This window comes from Ambystoma mexicanum, chromosome 1q (genome assembly GCF_040938575.1).
Source record: "Ambystoma mexicanum isolate Mex_15411 chromosome 1q, UKY_AmexF1_1, whole genome shotgun sequence".
In the NCBI taxonomy this organism is placed as follows: Eukaryota; Metazoa; Chordata; class Amphibia; order Caudata; family Ambystomatidae; genus Ambystoma; species Ambystoma mexicanum.
The window spans coordinates 905,684,931-905,704,623 of record NC_090922.1 but is presented as its reverse complement, the minus strand read 5'-3'; the positions used below and the strand labels follow the sequence as shown (position 1 = coordinate 905,704,623).

At 50.0% G+C, this 19,693-nt stretch overlaps 1 protein-coding gene across 4 annotated transcripts in view; it reads left to right on the top strand.

Annotated features, from left to right (window-relative positions):
* The window catches only part of FRRS1 (ferric chelate reductase 1), a 730,440-nt gene that overhangs the window by 529,030 nt on the left and 181,717 nt on the right, over nucleotides 1–19,693 (top strand). For all 4 annotated transcript variants that reach the window (XM_069641539.1, XM_069641540.1, XM_069641538.1 and 1 more), the window contains exon 12: nucleotides 1,398–1,495. In XM_069641539.1, the coding sequence (XP_069497640.1) occupies nucleotides 1,398–1,495 (98 nt within the window). The remainder of the gene's footprint in view (nucleotides 1–1,397; nucleotides 1,496–19,693) is intronic.

Genomic DNA, 19,693 nt, shown 5'->3' with positions numbered 1-19,693 from the left:
CTGCGAGGACAAGTAGCAGGGGAGGTGTTTAACACTCTGCTCCCCTTTGTCTGATAGAATGCCTGAATGGAACCAGTTTCCACTGTAAAATGCTGAGAGAGTTTGCAGAGGAGTGAGTGGGAAAAATGAATAAAAGGTGAGGTGCCGGAGGCAGAAAGCATTTCGACCTCTGGAACAGAAGAACCGAAGCTGAAGTCGACAAGAGGCGCCCACAGACCCTGCTGTCCTGACTCTATTTTCTAATTGACAGAGGGGCTCCAAAGAGGACTCCTTCCCTCTGGCTGGTGGGACCAACTAGCCTCAAGATGAACTACAAATGCCTCCCGAGGCACCATCCCACTCATCTAAGTCCCCTCACCAGACGGTAGGACTTCAGAATCAAAGATCGACCGGGCGGAACCGTCCTTTGTGTGGAGCTGATAAAAATGTCCGAACACCGCAGACTGGAACAGAAGACCAAAGAAATCCTTGTTAAAGGTCCTTCTCTCCTGACTGCTGCTTTGACCTCCCCTTCAGAGTTCATCCTCTCGTCACCAGACCGAGGAAGCCGGAGACCGGGTCCGTTGCAGCTGCACTGGAGAGAATCCAGCTTTATTTACTTCTTATAACCAAGGTACTGTGGGGCTGAAAGGTAGAACTTACCTTAAGCCGAAGAGTCGCTCCAGTGTGACTGGAGTGCGTGAATAGGTATTTGGGTGTCCTTCGGGGGGTCCCCCTAACTTGTGTTATATTGCTGAGCATCTTTGATTCTAGTGACTAAAGCTCCATTCCTACACTGACTTTTCGTATAGTTGGGGATTTTATTTTAAAAGCATTAGAGGCGCCCGAAAAGTGTCTCAACATTAAGAATTGATGCTGTTTGTATAACCAAACTTTTTCCTTCCAAAATACTTTATCTGATGTGGTTTTGCTAGCTAAATATAAGTACTGTTTAGCTGTAAAGTAACACCAATGTACTGTAGTACCGATAATACGGGAGAACTGTCATTAGTGTCAAACTCTGTAACAATTGTAACCGCAAGCAACTACTATTGAAGTAATCACCTCTGAAAAGTATTAAGAGCTCCTGTGTGTGTGTTGGTTAGTGAAATAAGTATTTATCTACCTTCTTCGTGTAAATAAGACTAAATGTTGGTTTTTAATATAACATTTACTGTTTAAGAGTTTCTTTGGACTATTGGATTTACTGGGTTCAGTGTACTTACTACAGCTCACATCTTGCTCCTATGATAAGCATGGCTGCTCTGCCATTCTACCAAGATGCTTTGGGTAGTAGAGACTAGTTGGGGAAACCTTTTTACAAAGTCTTACCTCAAGTGGACTTTAGGAAAACTCCCCTAACAATATATATTATTGTTTGATTTTTAAGGATCTCACTTTAATCTTTGTGTTTTCAGAGAGCGGGTTATCATCCATATTTTGGCTGCATAGTGATGGCTTTGGCAATTCTTCAGCCAATTGTGGCAGTTTTGAGACCACCTCCCAACTCTATAAGGTACTGTGCTGCACCACTGTGTTACTATGATTTAAAGTGAAAATGTAGGTGGATCCGGTGTGAGCAAGAACTAGATCACCTGTTCGATGAACCACATTCATAATGGGAAATGAAAAAAATCTCCACTTTTTATGTCATTAGTAGGGGCTGATTAAATAGTAATGAATTCCTAAGTGGTTATCTAGCTCTGCAGTAGTTTAGCAATCTTGCTCCATCAAATGCCAGATGTAACAATTCAGGAGGGATAGTTGGCATCTGCATGTTGATGGCTTAAATCGCTTACCTCTTTGAAATTGATGGGAGCTACTTGGCTCTTCCTGGTTGTAACCACATCCTGCTATTACCAGAGGATCCTGCACTCTGAGGGTCCTGCCTCAAAAATGACGCTGCCTCAGCCAACAACCCCATGTCACTGTAAGCGTTCAGCCTGCAAGTCTGGAAGCTATCTTGAGCACTCGGGTTGGCTCCTAGATGGTCCTGTGACAGACTGCCACCCTTGTTATGGAGTCTCTGCTGAGCATCTGCAGCTAAGGGCCAAATGCATCAAAGGGCAATTTCCTGTTTGATCTAAGCAGGAAAGGGCCTGGGGCCAGAGCCCCTGCTCATGCCAGGACTTGGCTGTATTCGCCCCTTACCCGAGTACTGCTTCCACACATCGAGATACTTCGAACCAGTGACTCTCCAGCCAGTGAGAGTTGCTATTACCTTTAAGAGCCAAGGGAAACATCCTTGTTTTGGGCCTGTTAGCTGTCTTTTGATTACCTATAACCTATTCTAGCCCAACTCAGAATTTGTACGTGCTTCCTCCCAGCCAACCTTTCTCTTCCCTTTCTGTTCACTCAACTAGCCTCTCGGGCCACACCTTTACTCCGGTCTTCACTTGACTACTTTTTACACTCCATGTACCTTGACTTTTTTCCTTTCCTCATAGCCATCAGCCACAACTACCTTCTACCTCGCTCACCCCTCTCCTCCATAATCTCCCTCCTCTCCTCCTGCACCCCCTCAAACCTTGCTCTCCCTTTGTTCACGATCTCCATCCTCCTCTATTCTCGTAGCCTACCCCATAGCACCTGCTTCTCTCCTTCACCTTCAATCACTGTTTTAGTTGGCTTCTGGAATGCACAATCCCTCTGCAGCAGGTATTCCTACATCATTGATCACTGAATTAGTGAAGAGACAGTCACAGCCAGCCATCTATGGATGCATATACTCTGTGAAAGAGAGATGAGGAAACAGCTGACTGAGATTGAATTCATTTGATCACTGTTCTCAGTTAAAAAAGGAAATCTCAGCCTTACCATGCATACATCATAGGTTTTATACAATGGCAACAGACTGCAACAATTTATACTAATGTGGACCTTGCATTTTAGCACATTCTTATTGGTCATTTTACTAAAAGGTTAAAAGTTTCACTCGTGTCCCATTGGACAAAAATACTTTCTGGTCAGGAATACTTGCCATTTTCCACATTTCCTGGATGACAAACTCCTTATGCAAGGTAGATTCCCAAATTTCACTGACCATGCGATATATGTTGCAATTCTAAATCCCGAAAAACTGAGTGTGACACATTTGCTTTAGACTTCTAGTAGATTCTGTTCAAGGCCATTTTGCTATGCTTATCTACTTTTGACTGTATGCCGGGTTCACTGGTAAAAGAGCACCGTGGAAATACTGTTTGTTTGTGTAATCTGCTTAGATCACATGCTATGCATAGGCCGACATCTGGTGGAAGCTGCAGAGTATTCTAGTTGTTTTCGAAATTCGAAAAGGGACGTTGACCGGGCATGCCAGTAATACTATCCCTAGCACGGCGTCCGCTGTACCCATGATCCCTCACGCGTTGTCATGGCTACTAGACGAGGGGCCAGACCTTCCTCATCCCCAGGGTCCAATTGGACCCAGTCCTGGTGCCTCTGGTGCCAGGCTCATGTAAAAGTGTGCCTCGCACACTCTGTGCCAAGGGCGTATGCAGCTGGGCCGGGCGTGGCCATAGAACAGAACTGGAAGGCACGTGCCGAAGTCCAGGGAAGGGTAAGGTGGAATCAGTGCCGTCTCCACTTTTTGTGCCGACCAGGAGCTTTCCTTAATGACAGTGCAAGGGTGGCCTTTGTGCTTTCTTATTTGGGAGGCTGTGCAGCTGATTAGTATAACCATTAGTGGCTCAGGATGAGCCTATACTTCGCAGAACTTTTCAGAATTCCAGCGAGAATTGGAAAAACTGTTCGCCAGACACACTCAAGGACAAGCATTAGACAATGTTCTACTATCGTTGAGGCAAGGAAACCATGACTTATTGACTTTTAATGCCACCTTCAACCGCCTCATAGCACAGACCAATTGGCCGGAGGGGAAAAGGACCACACTGTTTTACCGGGGGCTTCGTGGTGAGTTAAAGGACATACTAGCTCAAATGTTAATCCACCCGAATGCTGTGCAGACTATATCAATCTAACTGTGCTGTTAGATCACCGGTTACAAGACCGAAATATGGACTGCAGAAGGGAGATCAGTCTACATAAGGCCTCTGGGGACACAGGCCAGGGGTCATGAAACCCCTGAACCTATGCAATTAGGGTGATTACGAGCTCCCATTTCTAAGGCTGAAAGAGAAAAAGGAAGAGAACAGCGGCTTTGTTTATATTGTGGAAAAGCTGGACATTTCTTACGAGATTGCCCTACAAAACCCCCCCCAGAAGGTGGTAGGTGCCACAGACAATGACAACAGAGCTATTGCCTACCCCAATATAGAATATACACCATTTAAATTCTGCCCGGCGTGCAATAAAAAGTACATGTGGGTCAACAAGCACAGGGTGTGTAACCTTTGCTTGAATCTGGACCACGACGAGGCTCAGTGTCGGGCCTGTAAACTGCTCTGACCCAAGACCCTCAAAGATGGAAGGATGAAACGTTGGGCCCATCACGCCATGCAGGCCGAGGCCACCATGGACGTTGAAGGAGCTTCCAGAGACGCCGTCCGAGAGGGTGACGGGGAACCTCCACGTTCCCCAATGCAAGCCCCTGACCCTAGCAGAAAGGCCGGAGGTCCAGTTGTGGGGATGACACCCAGCGGCAAAGGCACCACACTCCCCCACACCAAGCGCATACCCCGTGGCAATGTGAGTGCCACACGCCGAAAGCCGATGTCTAAGGGCAAATCTTCGGATTCACGGTCCTCTGGGCACCCCAGGCGGCTGCCCCAGGACAAGCCCGCTAAATCAAAAGACGCCAGACATAAAACTTCCACTCCCGGCCTTCTGATGTCAAAGGACGCTGCGCAAGCCGTTCCCGAAGTTGAAACTCGACCCACACCCAGGGAAAAGCCCAGGGAGTTGGGACTGTCCCGTCAAGTGGAAAAGCATGTCCCCAAGGCCCCTACTACGGTCTCTAGCTCTAAAACATCAGCTTCTAAGAGCACAGATCATAGGGAGAAACATAAATCCAGGGATTCCTCTCACAAAGACAGGAACACGGACATACAAGATAAAAGGGACAAACCTATGGAAGAGCCGGAACCTGATAGGATTTCTACACAGGACATCCCTGATCCTATATAGGATGAGCATAATCCTATCATAGAAGAGGGGGAGTTATACAGTAGCCTACCTACTCCCTCTACCCCTGCCTCTACCTACCCGGGGATTATCCCCAGTTCAGCAGACTGGTCTGCCCAGGATATAGATAGGGTTCTGAAAAGTATGACCTTTCTTCCAAATTTTTTTGAACACCACCCCCAGGCTCTTCAAAGCCTAGCAGACACGCCTCCCACTACCCATGCGTCAAGTTCTAAGGCTTCACCTGTAGCCTCTTAGTCCCGTCTGTCTACACACCGGTCAGAAAAGAGATCTCACCCCCCCAGTGGAATTGTATGAAGAACCAGTCCACAAGGCACCACGCTTCTCCACTGGCCGTTACAACCTAGATGTAGGAGCTGATGGGTACCCAGACGAAAATACCTATTTTGATAACATTGGGGTTGACGACGTCAGTGAAGGGGACGATCAGGTTGACACTGAGTCAGTAGTCTTTGCCATGGACTCTCCAGTCCCGCAGTACCCTACCTTACCTGATTCCCCGGTAGACAATGATCCCTTGTTTAACGCTATACTTCTCAGGGCTTCTGAACATGTTGGTATCGAGACACAGGAAATCTAGCAAGATAAGGATTTCGCTGAAAACATCTTGGGGGACAAAAAACTGGCAAATACATTTATCACCATACTTAAGTCGGTACAGAGAAAGATTCAACCTTCTCTAGAAATGCCTAATCGGACTATGGCAGTAAACCCTAGAATCCAACTTCGGTCCTTCCTCTCCGCTATCTTTTTCTCTACCTGTGGTGTCCCCCAGGGGTCTAACCTCTCTCTCTCTGGCTGTTCAACCAATACCTGGCACTCCTTGTCCACCGCATCGCAGCTCTCTGCCCCAACCTTCAGTGCTATGCGGATCACGCCCAGCTCATTTTCAGGCTACCCTCGGCTTCCTCCTTCTCTCTCTCTCTCTCCCTCCCTCATCTCTGTCTGTCTGCTATCCAGGAGTGGTGTGGCGCCAATGACCTCTGGCTTAATGCCAGTAAGACTAAGATTCTCCTCATCGGCACAAATGCTCCCTCCGTCTCTGTAACTCTCTAGCCAGCCTCTCTTGGCCCTCTTCTGCTCCCACCTGCAAGGCTAAAAACCTCAGGGTAATCTTCGACTCCACTCACATCTGACGTCTCTAAAAAGTCACACTACCAGCTGCTCTCCCGAGAGGTATTCTTCCTTTCCTCTCCTTCCCCCAGTAGCTCACTGTCTGCAGAGCTCTGGTTCTATCTAGGCTGGGCTATTGCAACAGCATCTTTCCAAATCTGCCTGCTTCTGCTCTCCACCCTCTGCAACTTATCCAGAACAGGACTGCAAAACTTGTCCTTGGCCTCAAGCCCAGGGATCGGATCTCTCCAGGACTGAAATCTCTGCACTGGCTCCCAGTGGCTGCGAGGATTAAGTTCAAAACCCTCGGCATCGTCCACAAGGCCTTCTGTGGCTTGGGACCTCAATACCTGCAGCTTTCTTTTCCTAAATACCTTCCTTCTCGAGCTCTTCGCTCATCCGCCTCCAACTCCCTCAGGGTCAGTCGCTTCTCCAAACGATGAGTTGGTGGTAGATCTCTTGCCTCGGCTCATGCCTCCCTCTGGAACAGCCTCCCTTAAACTTGAGGAGAACCATCTCCAGTTCTGGAAGCACCTCAAAACCTTTCTCTTTGCTTCTGCTTTCTCTCCTCCTCTCCTCTGCTGACCCTCTAACTGGAACTAGAACTGCACTTGCCACCGTGACACCCTCTGAGCTTGGCACCACCTGCACTGCCCACCTGGCAACCCCTGCATTTGGGGACTGTTTCTGTATCCCTACAGTCCCCCTCCCAGCCTTTGACACCTGTTGTCTGCACTTATCCATGCACTTGCCACATGCTAGCTGCTACTTACTTATTTTTATTATATTTGACATGTACTGCACTGTCCCTGCCCCCTTCCCACGCACTTGCGTGATCTGAATGACACCTGGAATAGTAGGATTGTTGTCCGTCCTCCCTTTTGTCCCCCTCCCTTGCCTCGTTGCGCCTTGAAAAACTTGTGTATAGGCGCGTTATAAATGCCATATCATATATCGCCTAACAACCAGTCCGTACAAGTCCTGACAGACAGCACCACCGCAATGTTCTATGTCAACAAACAGGGAGGTACACACACTCCAAATCTGTCCAAACTAGCTCAGAGACTATGGAGGTGGGCACTCAAACGAGGGATGTCCCTGTCCTCTCAACATGTTCCAGGGGTACTCAACACTCTAGTGGGCACTCTAGGCAGAGATCCTCTGCCAGAAGAACACCAGTGGCAACTACACACGGACGTGGTAGACTGCATCTTCTCTCTATGGGGCTACCCCTCTCTAGACGTGTTCGCTACAAGAGAAAACAATCCATGCCCAGACTTCTCGTCCAGGTTCCCCCAACCAGACTCCAAGGGGAACGCCCTATGGATGAGCTGCTCAGGGACATACTCTTTTCCCCCCCAACTCCATTTATCAGCAGAATAGTGAACAAGATGCACAGGGATCAGATGACACTCCTCCTAGTTGCTCCTATGTGGGCGAGACAACCATGGTATCCACATCTGCGCAAGCTGGCGATGTGCGTTTCCCATCAAGCTCCAGTACCAGGTCAACCTGTTGACTCAACACGGGGGGACAACGATACACCCACAACCTCACTCTTTATGACTTCAGGAGCCATGCTGCCAAGTTCAGAGTTCAGACACCTCAATCTTCCACAGCGGTGTATGGATATCCTAAAGGAAGCATGGAAACCAAACACCAGACACTGTTATTTCCTCAAGTGGAAGAGATTCATCATTTGGTGCCAATCTAAACAAATCAACTCGATAGAATGTACTCCATCATACATTCTAACATATGTGCTCTACTTGTTGCATTCAGGGTTGGTCTTTACTTCTTTAAAAGTCCACCAGCAGCTTTATCAGCCTACACCACCTCTCAAAGTAAAGTCTCATGTTGGAAAGTGCCAGTCATTAAAGCATTCTTGGAGGGAGTAAAGAGACTACACCCTCCAATCTCTAATCCCCCGCCAGGCTGGGCTCTCAATGTAGTGCTAGCAAAACTCATTGGCCTCCCTTCGAGCCTTTACATCAAGCTACTTTTAAACACATTACCTATAAAACTGCTTTCTTAGTGGCTATTAATTCCATAAGAAGAGTCAGCAAACTCCAAGCCTTGTCAGTGCAGGACCCTTTCTTTCTGATGTTTGTTAATCTGCTTAGAATTACATGCTGTGCATAGTCCGACATCCAGTGGTCATTGCGGAGTATTGCATCTTGTTTTTCGAAAGTCGAAAAGGGGATGTCGACATAGGCGTGTCTATAATACTATCCCTATAGTGACGTGTAGTGTACCCAAAATCCCTCAGGCGTCGAGGTCCCTCAGATTGTTTTTTACGCCCAGAATACTGGTCGCCTTATGCGGAGCTCGTAAGAGACATTGCCATTAACATTTATTCAACCCTTAGTCGATTTGACAGTTCTTTAATTCAAACGCCTCCAGCCCTCTTTCGACGGCCATTCAACTTCCCCGCCGAGTCAAGATTCTTCGGCAGTGGTTTCGACAGAGGCGATCCTTTCGGCGCTGCCGAACACGTGGCCCGGCCTACACAGTAGGGAGAATGGGGGTTGTTGTGGACAGTTCCGTTTCTTCTAGAATGCCTTTCTTTTTCTCCCCCCTTTCCTTCGGGGTCGTTATCACTTATTACATCCTCAGCTATGGAGAGGACTCCTTTTAGATTTTGCCCTCGTAACGGCAAATTTCAGTGGAAGGACAAGCATAAGCGGTGTAACCTCTGCTTACCCCTCGACCACAACAAGGGCAGCTGTGCGGCCTGTAAACTCCTTTGTCCAAAAAGCTTGAAGGAACGTAGGGTCAAAAGGTGGGCAGCCTACGGCATGTCGAGGGCTGATTCCTCACCAGCGGCGGCAGCCGTTGAGTGTGACGAGGGGGATAGTGATAACACTACCTCCGTAATGGAGGTTGTCGACCTCTCTATGGAGCGCTCCCGCTCCGTGTCTGTCCCCGGCCCCGAAAAGCTCGGATCCGACCCTACTTATGGGGATGTAAACCCGGCGACGCTGGCGCGCACAAAAAATCACAAAGCACACAACCCATGGCCATTCTTCGAAATTGAAGAAGGCCTCCGTGCCAACGGAGATGCCGAAACAACCAGCAGCCTCCGCCGACGGTAAGGATCGCCAGCCCTCCACTTGGCCTTCTTGTACTAAGGGCACTACCACCAAAACGTCAGTCGAAACGCATTGTAAAACGGCGTCTGTCGACGGTAAGGTTCCGGCTCCGCCGAAAACTATTCACGACCAGCCCTCGACGGACAAACTAGTCATGGAAAGCTTAGCTAGGATAGTCTCCAAGGACGCTCGGAGACTGGGATGAAAGAGTCACAGAAGCCCGCTCACAAGGCCAGAGAGACGTTGAAATCTAAGGAGGGTACGCCGGAACCTCCCCCCACGTCGAAGGGAAGACCCAGAGATACATCCCCAGTGCCGGCCCCACGAGAAGGGTTCTCGGAGGGCGAAGGGGGTATAATCCTCCACGCTACGGGAGAGATCTCGAAAGCCTAGAGGCGGAGGAGCAGCCCTTTCCGCCACTAGACCGTTCAGGGTAATCCCAGTGGACTAGGGAAAGATTTGAGTCATGTATGGACAGACTGGATAGGTTTGTGTCCACCTCTGAACACATTACACCCAAGAGGCCAAGGGAGGTGCTCCCTGAAGACCCTAGGGCCAAATTTCCAAGACTCTTCGACCCACTTAAGGAAGACATTGATACATATGACCTCACTGAAGAGGATCCACATTTCCAGGAAGGTGAAGAATTCCTAAATACTGAGGACCTACAAGACCCTGTAAGGGACTACGAGGAAGACCCAAACATATGTGAACCACAGCCCTGGCAGTCACCAGGGGCGTCTACAGACTCTGATGTGTTAGATCTGCCCTCTCCTCGGACCACACCGCAGGGACCCTTCACCTGTGGATGATAACCCACCTTCAATGCAATGCTACGCAAGGCGACAGCACATTTTGAAATTGACACAGGGGAATCTACACCAGAAGTAGATATTGTGGAGAAAATAATTAAGGAAAAGCTGCCTGCCAGCAAAGCCATACCCCTTCTTGCCACAGTCAAGAGACGCCTCATCCCCTCTTTATCTACACCTGCATTGGTTAGAGCGGTCAATCCAAGAATAGAGAAGCTTTTTAGTCCCTCACCTTCTGATCCCTTATATATTAGAGGTCACTCCATACCTGATTCCCTGGTAGTAACCACCACGAGGAAAAGGGTGGGGGTTCTGCTATCTACTAGCGAAGCACCCCCAGACAAAGAGGGGAAGAAGCTTTATGCTTTAGGAAAGAGGATTACATCCTCTGCAGCTTTTGCCACGCGGATTGCCAACAACACAACTTTGTTGGCTAGCTATGCTGATGCCCAATGGGGATTGTTGCGCCAAGGCCTACAAGAAGCCTCTGAGCCCTTGAGAACCCGCTTGTTAGCCATTGTGACAGAAGGTACTCGAGTCAACCAAAACATCATCAAGAACACCTTAGATGCTGCCGAAACGGCTGGCCGGTCTCTAGTCCAGGGTGTACTTCTTAAGCATCACGCTTGGCTCAGAAACTCAGGTTTCAAACCAGAGACACAGGCGTCCCTCATCAATAAACCCCTTGAAGACTCAAACTCGTTTGGCAAGGCGATTGATGACGCACTGGAAACAGCTAAGAAGAAACCCGAAACTCTAAAGAGACTAGACCAAATCACAAGACCTCCTAGTAAGCAAGGTTATGGCAACGGGCGCTTTTTTCGTGGCCAATGACAAAATCAACAACAAGAATAATACTCCTCAGCCGGCAACTGGTCTTCCCCTCAGGGAACCAGTGGACAGTATGCTCAGAGAGGACAATGTTGTGGCAAGGGAAGAGGTCGGGGCTTCACTTCCAGAGGATCCCCGGCTACCAACACCAGATGACCCGAAAATGTGGGTCCCCTCCCATGCATCTCCGGTCGGGGGCCGGTTAACATCATTCCTACAAGCCTGGGAGGGAATTACCACAGACTGCTGGGTACTGTCAACAATAGCCCACGGTTACTGCATCGAATTCAGTCGGTCCCCAACATGCAGACCCCCAAAGGGAAAACGCCTACCACCGGAACACCTCTCCATCCTTCTTCAGGAAGTCGAACTACTACTGGAAAAAGGAGCAATAGAGGTCGTGCCTCTATCACAGGTTAAGGAGGGTATTTATTCAGTGTACTTCCTTGTACCCAAAAAGGATATAACCATGCGCCCTGTACTAGATCTGCGCCCAGCGAACAAATTCGCAAAACCTCAGAAATTCTGTATGGTGACCTTGCAGGAGGTAATACCCCTGCTCACACAGGGGTATTACATGGCAACACTGGACATGAAAGATGCATACTTTCATATTTCAGTGTTGCCAGCGCACAGGAAATACCTCAGGTTCATGATAGAAGGCAACCACTATCAGTTCAAGGTGCTACCCTTCGGCATAGCCTCAGCTCCAAGGGTATTCATGAAGGTAGTGGCAGCGGTACACCTGCGCAGGTTATCCATTCCAGTCTACCCTTACCTCGACGTCTGGCTCATAACAGGGGATTCCTGAGACATGCTTCTCAAATACCCAAAAGACTGTAGACCTTTTGTTCCACCTGGGCTTCTCCATCAATGAGAAGTCGTCCAGTTTAGACCTCAGCCAAATCCAGCAATTCCTAGGGGCTCTAATTCGAACAAAGGACGGCTTTGTCTTCCCCTCCAACGAGAGGGTCCAAAACATGCTGTTTCAGATCCCTCAATATGTAGCCGGTCGGGGGGGGTGACGGTACGCAAGGCCATGCGGTTGCTAGGAATGATGGCCTCATGTATTTATTTGGTACCTCACGTGCGCCTGCGCATGGGCCCAATGCAAGAGTGGCTCAACAGCCAGTGGTGTCAGGCCAGCGGACAATGGGACGATGTAGTTGTGGTCTCGCAGGCCTTGGTTCTCTCGCTGCGATGGTGGTTGAAGGAAAACCTCGTGTTGGGGAAACCTTTCGCCACCCCCACAGTAGAAGCCACTCTAACCACAGACACATCCCTCACAGGATGGGGGGCTCACCTATCCCATCAGACTGCACACGGAGTTTAGACTCAGAGTATGGTGTCCAAACACATAAACTTGCTGGAACTGCTGGTGGTCTTCAAGGCACTGAAGGCTTTCCAGACAGACCTACAAGGGAAAACAGTGCTGATCCTCACAGACAGCACCACAACCATGTACTACCTAAACAAGCAAGGGGGCACTCGCTCTCCAGGACTGTCCAAGCTGTCCCAGAACATCTGGAAGTGGGCTCTCAAACACATGTTCCTGTTATCTCAACATGTATCAGGGGAACTCTTCTGGCAGACTAACTCAGCAGAGACTTCCCTCTGCCTGCAGAGTACGAATGGCGACTACACGAAGACATCGTCTCCAATGTTTTCGCAGAATGGGTCTTCCCAGAGATCTACCTGTTCGCAACTCTGGAGAACACCCAATGCCAAGATTACGCCTCCAGGTACCCCCAGAACCGCTCCAAGGGGAACAGTCTCTGGATAACATGGTCATGGAAACTTGCTTACACTTGTCCCCCGACTCCACTTTCCAACAAGATAGTGCACAAGATGCACCAGGAACCTGTTACCATGATACTGGTTGCCCCCATGTGGGCCCGCCAACCCTGGTTCGCTCATCTGATGGAGAGGTCACTGTCTCCTCCAGTGAAACTACCCTGCCCGTGTAACATGCTGTCACAGGACACGGGCCAAACGCTGCACCCATGCCCACAGACCCTGAACTTGGCAGCCTGTCTCCTGAGGTCATAGAATTTGGTCATTTGCACCTCCCTCGGAGATGCATGGACATTCTCAGAGAAGCAAGGAAACCAAACACTCGTTACTGCTACTCTAGCAAGTGGAGACGGTTCGTCATATGGTGCAGGTCAAAGAGCATCAACCCTGTTGACTGCTCTCCCACACAGATTGTTCTATACCTGACTCACTTGTTAGACTCCGGTTTAGTCTTTAATTCTATTAAAGTTCACCTAGCTGCACTCTCCGCCTACACTACGTCGCAACATAAGGTGTCATGGTGGAAAGTTCCAGTTATTAAAGCCTTCATGGAGGGAGTGAAAAGGATTCACCCTCCTACATCTAACCCAGCTCCCGGATGGGACCCGAATGTTGTACTAACTAGGCTAATGGGCTCCCCCTTCAAACCCCTGCATAAAGCACCCTTTAAGTACCTCACTCTTAAGACTGCTTTCTTAATGGCTATCACCTCCATTAGGAGAGTGAGTGAACTACAAGCGCTCTCTATACTAGATCCCTTTGTAACCGTTCACAAAGATAAGGTGGTTCTACGCACACACCCTAGGTTTGCACCGAAGTTCATTTCAAAATTCCATGTCAACCAGTCTATAGAACTACCAACGTTCTTTCAAAACCCATCAAACTTGGGAGAACAAAGCCTACACACACTTGATGTGCGCAGAGCAGTCATATTTTATATGGAAAGAACTAAACCACTGAGAAAGACTAATCAGTTCTTTGTCTCAGTGGCGGCAGGAAGAGAAGGAGATGCAGTTTCCAAATCCACTATATCTAGATGGATTGTCCAATGCATCACTCTCTGTTTCTCTCTTGCTCAGAGAGAACTGCTCTTCAAGCCGAGAGCACATTCTACTTGAGGCACTGGGGCATCCATAGGATTTACTGCAAATGTTCCTCTTGAGTCCATTTGCAAAGCGGAAACCTGGAGTTCTGTACACACCTTTACAAAACACTATTGTCTAGATGCCCATTCTAGATCTGATTTCCCAGGTGGGACAAGCAGTACTAAGACATCTTTTCTCTATTGTTCCTTCTCACAACCCACCGCCAACTCCGGGTACTGCTCGCTAGTCTATGCACAGCATGTGATTCTTAGCAGATTAACAAACATCAGAAGACCTGCATTGCTTACCGTAAAAGTATTTCTGATGGTTGTATCTATTTAGATTCACATGCGCCCATCCTTCCTCTCCGCTCGGATGGAAGGAACATAGACGTCTTATTACTTTCTCTCTTTTCTGTACTCAATCACGTTAGTCATAAGGCTCTCTCATGGCAGAAAAAATGCAAACAGATGGACCTCGACGCGTGAGGGATTTTGGGTACATTACACGTCACTAAAGGGATAGTATTACAGACACGTCTAAGTCGACGTCCCCTTTTCGACTTTTCGAAAAACAAGATGCAAGACTCCGCAGTGACCACTGGATGTCGGACTATGCACAGCATGTGAATCTAAGCAGATACAACCATCAGAAATGCTTTTACGGTAATTAATGCATGTCTTATCATCCATAAAGACAAATTGGTTTTACATACTCACCTTAGGTTCCCCTCTAAATTAATTTCCAAGTTCCACATAAACCAATCAATTGAGCTTCCAGCCTTCTTTCAGAAGCCAACTAGCTCAGCTGAGGTCAAACTCCACACACTATATGTGAGGATGGCGGTTCTCTACTACGTAGATAAAACCAAACCGATTGGGAAGACTGATCAATTGTATTTCTCCATGACTACAGGCAGACAAGGAGAGCGTGTTTCCAAAAGAGCCATCTCCAGATGGATAGTAAAATGTATACAGTTATGCTATTCATTATCAAACAAGACACTGCCTTCTACACCCAGAGCCCACTCCACACGGGGCACTGGGGCTACTTTGGCATTTGTTGCAAGCGTCCCATTAGACAGCACTTGCAAAGCAGCTACATGGAACTCAGTTCCCACCTTCACTCAGCACTACTGCATTGACACACATTGCAAGACAGATCCACAAGTGGGCAAGTGATTCTAAAACATCTATTTGCCGTTACTCCTTCTCACAACCCACCACCTTCTCATAACACTGCTTGCTAATCTATGCATAGCATGTGATCTAAGTAGATTACACAAGCAACAGAAGGAATACTTTACTCACCGTAATTGTATTTCTGGTGCTTGTATCTGCTTAGATTCACATGCGCCCACCCTTCCTCCCCTGAGAGAAGGTGCATAGATGTTATATGAGCTTCTACATAGATCTGCTGGGATACAACTTTACCCACATGACACTCATGGTACCTCATGTCAGAAGGAAAACAATCTGAGGGACCTCAACGCGTGAGGGATCATGGGTACAGCGGACGTCACACTAGGGATAGTATTACTGGCACGCCCTGTCGACGTCCCTTTTCGAATTTCGAAAACTGTAATACTCTGCAGCTTCCACTAGATGTCGGCCTATGCATAGCATGTGAATCTAAGCAGATACAAGCACCAGAAATACAATTATGGTGAGTAATGTATTCCATATTCTCCCATTTGATGCTAAATCACCTCATACTGGCTTCTTTTCAAATTAACTCCCATTTCTGCACACTCTTTTCTGTTTTCTCAACAATTTCTGAACCCTTATACAATTCTGAGACCTACAGCCATTTGAACTGAGTATCCATTTTGAAAGAATGGATTACCTTGCTAATGTACTATCTCTTCTCCAGCATGGGGTCTGGCATAGATTCACATGCTCATGAATATTCCCCGTCGTCAGGCTGGGAATCCTCGGTAAAGAAAAAAATCAATTTCAGTTTCGTTTCTGAACTGTCTTTCTACTAACAACCAATCACTGGTCTCTGGGTCATACTGCCCGCAGCCAATGACTGCCCTCTACCTAAGCCCCTCCTCTGGCAGCCATCTTCAGATTTTTATCACACGTTCAAGTGTTGGGAGTCCTCGTGGTATGGCTCTGGAGCTTTTACTGCATTTTGCGATTTGTCTGAGAGTTTTACTCTATTTTTCGGTCAATCGAGCATCAAGCTCTATCGATCCTTCATCCAACTAACAGGGACCCATTTTTCAGAACTTTCTACGCCCCTCAAGGGCGATTTTTCGTCGAGTTCACTTCTTGGAGGATTCCATAAGATTCTTGGAGGCCTTCACCGTGTGGACATGGCCGAGGATAAAGGAGACTCGACGCCTCTGTTCAGGATCTGCCCAGGATGCGGGCTCTGGAACATCTTCCTGGACGATGGGCACTCCTTGTGCCTTTATTGGCTACATTCGGACCGCTCGCACGTGGAGTAGGCCTGTGCGCTCTGCAAGGACATGGTACTACTCACCATGAAGCACCGTCGCAAGTGGCTCGCCGAGGGGCTGCAGACGAAGACACCGGCGACAGGTGAGCCCTGGCAGCATGCTTCTCCCAAGAGAAAATCTGGCGACGGGGGCCCAACATAAGGCAAAGCACTGTGAGTATGCGGGCACTGGGAGCGCCGTTGGTACGGGCTCCACGGCAGCCAGACCGGGCGCAGCATCGCCGACGCAGTCAACCACAAGCCATTGCTCCGGTTCAGCTAAGAAAAGGAAGTCAGACCACCCGGGTAAGCTCCTGGAGAAGGCCCGGTCGACTCCAATGGAGAAAACCAAGGGGGAGCGAGGCGCTGACCCCCACCCCCACGGTGAATGCCTCAGACACGCCCAAGGTCGTGAAGGCCCAGGTTCACCAGGCTAAGGCACCTATTGAGGGAGTGGTGGCGTTCCTGGCGAAGGCCGCAGATGCGGTCCTAGTGGAGACGACCCCCAAGATGAGTTTCCCTGCCCATTTGGAGGGAATCGTCTTTCCTGCCCATTGAGATGACTCCCGTAAAGACTATGCCGATCATCTCCCAGAGGCCGTCGCCCCTGCCGAGAAGGGGGGGGGAGGGCATGGTAGTCCCGCTGTACTCTAATATCTCCTCCTCCGGGGAGCTCTGGGGCCTGAAGACAGTGCTTGACAATAAGTTTGTCAAGGCCAGGTCCTACTGGAAGGATCCCGACAAGGCGGACGTGGAAAGCGACGAGGGAACCGACGAGGGGCAGTAGGGCGGTGAGGAAACGGAGGACACCACGCCACTGCCGACGCTCCCGTCGCATCCGCCTCAACCACCGACAGACATGCCGGCAATCATCCTACGAGCTCTGCAACCCTGTGCTCCGAGATAAGGACAAGGATGCCCGTGCCTCCTCCGGGCGATCCAGCAGTGCCTGAACCATCAGGGGACCAGCCGACTAAGCGGAGACCAGTCCATCCGCCTCCACCCTACCATCCTTCACCTCCATCCCCTCTGCCGACGGGTAGGGACGACGGCGGCGACGATGGGACGCACCTCCTGTCGCCGGTATTCAGGGCTTCTCCACCTGATGAGATTGGCTCGTTCCATGCCAGGATCTTTAGGGCCTCAGAGCTATTTCAACTGAACCCCCGAGGAACAGAAGACTGAGGGATTCCTTTATCAATGCCGAGAGGCCAAGAGGAAGACCATGCTCTTGATCCCGCTGTTTGACGACATTTGGGATGAAGGACTGTCTCTCCTGAAGAACCAGTCCTCGGCCCCGGCAAAGAGACCGGTACGAGAAGAAATACAGGGTGCCAGACTCTGCACCGAAGTGTCTCAGATCTCAGCCATCCCCGGACTCGGTGGTTGCGGCGGCGACCAGGATGAAATTGCAGGGTCCGCTGCAACGACTTCCACTTCCCCTCCGGACAGTGAGGGAAAGAAGCTAGATGCGTTGGGACGACTGGTCATCTCATCGGCAGCCATGACCATTAAAGTGGCCAACGCTCTCGCATCGATCCCCGCTACGACAGGGAACTTTGGTTTAAAATCGCCCCTCTCCTAGACTTCCTTCTGGACGACAAGAGGGCGGAGGCCCTTGAAATCCTACAAGAAGGCGAGGTGGCATCGGACCATGCCATCACGGTGGCCATGGAGATCGCAGACACTGGCTTGTGCCAGATGGGCATCAGCATTTGCCTACATCGGCGTGGTTGGCTGAAGGCCACCAATTTCCGTCAGGACATCCAGACAAGGGTATTGGACATGCCCTTCAACAGGGACAACTTGTTCGGCAAGACTGTTGACGAATCTCTGCAAGCCATCAAGGCAGATACCGAGACGGCTTGTGCCTAGGGCACACCAACAGCAACAGCCGTCCTTTCGGGCCTCCGGAGGCAAGTCCCATGGTGCCTCCAAAGGATTCCGTGGCAACTTCTCTTCGTACCGTCAACCATCCCGTTCCTCAGCCCAGGAATCCTACAGGGGCCGCAGCAAAGCAGGAGGAAATCGTCGTCGCCAAGGCCCCCAAAGTGCATCGTCCACGACTAAGTAGGACTGAACCGGCTGTGACGTCGGGCCCCCACGTGAGCACACCGGTGGGAGGCCGGCTGACGAACTTCGTCGGCGTGTGGAAGTCCATCTCTGGGAGCCCCGGCCCACTGACACACCCTGGAGTTCCAAATTAAGTGTCCCCGCGTTCCACCAGTGGCCAGGCAAGAAAACCACATCCCACAACTGCTTCTAGAGGTACGATCAATGCTGAGAAAGGGCGCAATAGAACTTGTCCCGAAGAGGCTCTGGGGCTCCGGAGTGTACTGGCAGTACTTCCTCGTCAGGAAAAAGACCATTGTTTGCCAGCCCATCCTGGATCTCTGCCGCCTCAACACATACATGAAGTCACAGAAGTTTTGGATTGTCACCCTTCAGTACGTGCAGGGACAACTGGAGGAAGGCGATTGCCGGTCGTCGCTAGACCTGGAGGATGCTTATTTTCACATCCCCATCCACAAGGGGCATCAAAAGTTTCTACGTTTCGTGGTCCAGGGGCAACACTATCAATTCAAGGCCTTTCCCTTTGCTTTGAAGCCGGCGCCAAGGGTCTTCAAGTGCCTGGCGCCGGTGGCGGCTGCACCTGCAGGGGGTCCACGTCCACCCCTACCTGGACGATATGCTCATCTGAGCGAAATCAAGGGAGCTCGCCGTCGAGCACATAGCAAAGACCGTCCGCCTGCTCACAGAACTGGTGTTCTTTATAAACTATGTGAAGTCCTGCTTGGTGCCATCGCAGAACGCTCGGTTTCTGGGGTCCATGCTTAACACAGTGTCACACCTGGCTTCGCCGTCAGAGGACAGGATAAAGGCCATCCTGGGCAAGGTACAACGGCTGTTTGGCAATGGAAGTTGCCAGGGTGAGGTCCATGAAGTCCCTGCTCGGCAGGATGTCATTGTGCATCTACCTCATTCGGCTGTGCAGGCTGTGGATGCGGCTGCTGCAAGAGTTCCTCGACGCCCGTTGGATCCAGGTATCGGGAAGGTTCAAGGACAAGACCGCCCTCAACGAGACATTCCGCCGAGCGATTCGGTGGTGGGGCGTCCGCATGCATCCAGAGGCGGGCATGGACTTCCAGACCCCAGCACATCGAGACCGTGACGATGGACGCCTCCCTGGAGAGATGGGGCGCGCACACCGGAAATCTCCACGAAAGAGGCCTTTGGCTCCTGGAGGAGAAGTCGTTGCACATCAACGTCCTGGAGCTCCGGGCTGTTTTGGGCCCTCAAATCATTCATCCGTCCCTCAAGGGCAAGGTGGTGCGGGTCTTCACCGACAACACCACCACGATGTTCTACATTCGGAAACAGGGGGGCAACAGATCCCTGGCTCTCTCCAAGGAAGCACAGGATCTATGGCATGGGGCCATCG